General features: G+C 47.7%; 1 protein-coding gene across 1 annotated transcript in view; it reads left to right on the top strand.

The window, feature by feature from the left end:
* EMH_0012070 (SAG family member) overlaps window positions 1-2,825 on the top strand; it is a gene marked incomplete at both ends in the record, with an annotated part of 4,323 nt that extends 1,498 nt beyond the window's left edge. Inside the window, 5 exons of the mRNA XM_013499440.1 lie at window positions 884-993; window positions 1,416-1,502; window positions 1,697-1,857; window positions 2,023-2,127; window positions 2,571-2,825. Of these exons, the coding sequence (XP_013354894.1) occupies window positions 884-993; window positions 1,416-1,502; window positions 1,697-1,857; window positions 2,023-2,127; window positions 2,571-2,825 (718 nt within the window). The remainder of the gene's footprint in view (window positions 1-883; window positions 994-1,415; window positions 1,503-1,696; window positions 1,858-2,022; window positions 2,128-2,570) is intronic.
* Window positions 2,826-3,010: the final 185 nt, after the last annotated feature.

Raw genomic sequence — 3,010 nt, 5'->3', positions numbered from 1 at the left:
TAGGGAGTTTGCCGTTTTCTTTGTGCACGTTAATTAAAAGAGCAGCTGATTTCCCCTGCTGTTCTGTACCATAGCTTCGCCGCGCCCACCACCCCGTGGCAGCGGCATCGCATTCTCATAAACCCTGTTGAAAACAGCGTTTATTAATTTAAAAGCAATGTACAGTTATTAATTACCATTGTTTGAGTGGAATTTTGAGAGAATACGTCGCTACAGAAGGCGATCGCATAGGGGTTTGTTACTTATGAAGAGATTAAGACACGGCACCGTAGGGTACGAAGAGCTTCTAGACGATCGTAGGTTAATTGGACTCTGGCAGTGTAAAGACAGGTGATTGGTGTAGTAAACATCCTTCTGGTTGTTTGGTGCTTATGTCCCTTGCTTGCAGTGAATCTGCTTGCAGTTCTTGTAGAAGCCGATGCAAGAAGCAAACAGGCACCACTAAATGCATAAGAAACCACAAGACCTCCGTGATGTGCTCTTCAACTGTGATGTGCATGAGACGTATAAACGGAGTGTACGACAATTTCACACAGTGAACGTCAAGAAAACAATCGCAAGAGAATACTGGACATATTTTCGTCTGTGCTGCTGGCTGTGTCAGTCTGTTTTGTTTGCTCCTGCATACGCACACATGCTAACGGCAATCGAGAGAAAAAGAAGAAACAGATATCTACAAGACTGTGCAGAAAGACATTATTACATCACAGGGAATCGGACGAGTAAAATGAAGAGTGCTGAGAGGGGTTTGGCGTCTCGCTGTCACTGCGTTGTAACGATCTACAAACGACAAGCGGAAAAACTACCACTATCGAAGCGATGCATGGAGAGAGGTGCAGCCCGTGCCTGCAGCTGGAGTATTTATTCTCTTCTTCGTCTTCAGCACTTTATCAATGCGTTCAAAACATCCTGCTGGCTGGTGTGTGCGTTACTACACCGCGCTACTACAGAAATTCCAGGCAGACAACCTGCAAGAGGTCCCTTCCCTCGCAGGTACAATGCATCAATTATATTTATTTCCAGATTAACCTATATTAATAATCTCCTCCAACAGTTTGCATCATACGGAGACCGAGGTCGTGCCCTTACCAGTGCGCCTCCACATGCAACCCCAGACAGAGACCGCCGGTGGTCTCTGGTCTGGGAGTGCACGTGCCTTCACGAGCAGAGATAAAAACCAGGAACCACACACGTTTATGTGGAAATTACGTTTTACATTTTTAATATGATTTATATTTAGTTTCAGGTTTTATTCGCACGTCCGATTCCGTTGTTCTGCTGTGTTTCATACGCCGAAAACGATACTCGAGGACCAGCCGACGAGCTCCAACTTCTCTGACTTCCTTCCTGCACCCTTCAATTTGGATACGCTTGCTTTTATCCCCTTTGAAATTTTTAAAAAGGGTTTTTGTCAGATTTTGTCTCAATGGTTTCCTTCTACAAGACGGCAGCGGCCGTGTGCCTCGTCGTAGTCTGCGGGCCCCAATCCGGGGTGGCAGGCGGTAAAACCTACAAGTTTACCGCAGAAAGCGTAAAAGAAGGTGAAGATGCTTCTTCCCTTCACGCTCATTCCTCTCGCTCTCTTCCCTTGCTCGTTCCCTGCCAAGATGCCAACTACACAGCTGCTAGAGACTGCAGGCCTCTTGCCTGCAGATTATTATCATCCTGGCCCTTTGTTCCTCTATGTTATTTGCAGACGCCTACCTGGCGGCAAAGTTGGCCCGCAATGGAAAGCTCCCCGTTCACATCACCGAAGTCTCAGAGGACGAAAACACTGTCACGACCTTGACGAATACAGTAAACGACGCAACAGCAGGAGATGACGCCACGTGCAAGAAGTTGGTCGAATCCCATCTTGTGAGCACAGCAACCACAAGTGCAAGGGCTGTGTGTTCCTGCTAACTCCACTCGTGCCGCATTTTGAAACCCGACGGAAAGTGGGCAGCCATTGAGCTGATAATCTGGGGCGAACTGAATATAGGCACTCTGGCTTCTCATTCGCTGTGTTGTGTGGGCGTACAGAAGGAAACGTTCCATCGCGCATTTGAGTACAAAGCCGACACCACTCCTAATTACCACGAATTGCTGCAGGCAGCCCTTAACGACGGACTGGCAGTCTTCGAGAAAGTAAATGCCATATTGATCTTCTCTAGAAGCAACTTTCATCTGCTTTCGTTGCTTAGCAAACCGACAGCAATTATACCTAGCATACCTATCGAGAGAGTATCGCCACTTTCCCCTCATGCAGCTCCTAATCATTACATCTGTATTGTGTTGTGCTGACTGCTGCAATTTCTCCAAAAGGAAAAAATACCCTGAGAACGAAGTAGCCTGGCAAACGATCTGGGATAGCGATGCGGGTGCCAGTCTGGCACATCTTCTCGGAGCTAACAGCACTAAAATCGGCTGCGTCATTGGCAAGTGTGGTGAAGCAACACCTGCAGCTTATACGATGAGTGGTGATTCTGAAGCTCAAAAAGAAAATGCCTTCCTTTTCTGTCAATTAAGTCCTCCAGCTGAGAAATCGGCTCCTTTTAGGTAAGCTTTCGGTTTCGGAGCGCACCTTGCAGGAGGGGCCTATGAATGGACTTAGGCCCAAGCATCCACCCCAACTCTGGTTCTGCTTTTTAGGTCTGAGTTTCTGTCTGTTTTTCCTGCTTTTCAGCGAGGAATATTTCAACGGATTGATAGAACGAACAACTCTACTAAAGGATATGACGGCAGACGACCTGAAGCTGTCTGTTGGAAATGGCGCTGAAGCAGCTGCCGTCCCTACCATTCTAATTGCCGGTTTGGTTGCTATGCTGGCCGTCGTCTCTTCCTAGAGAAGCAACCTTCCGGTAGCTCGCTAGCTATCCACCCCGCTTCCTCTCCAGGTAGTCTACAGAGCACTTTGTCAACCAAGCTACGCTTGTTGGCTTCAGGCTAAGAAGCTTCATTTGCTGCATGAACAGGCAAGCGTTAACTGCTGTTCTAAGCAACAGGCGAAGCATGGAGGCCAGATGCACCG

Source organism: Eimeria mitis, genomic scaffold (assembly GCF_000499745.2).
Source record: "Eimeria mitis Houghton genomic scaffold, Emh_scaff433, whole genome shotgun sequence".
Lineage (NCBI taxonomy): Eukaryota > Apicomplexa > Conoidasida > Eucoccidiorida > Eimeriidae > Eimeria > Eimeria mitis.
Note: the sequence above shows the minus strand (reverse complement) of the source record. Positions and strands in the feature narration are given on the sequence as shown.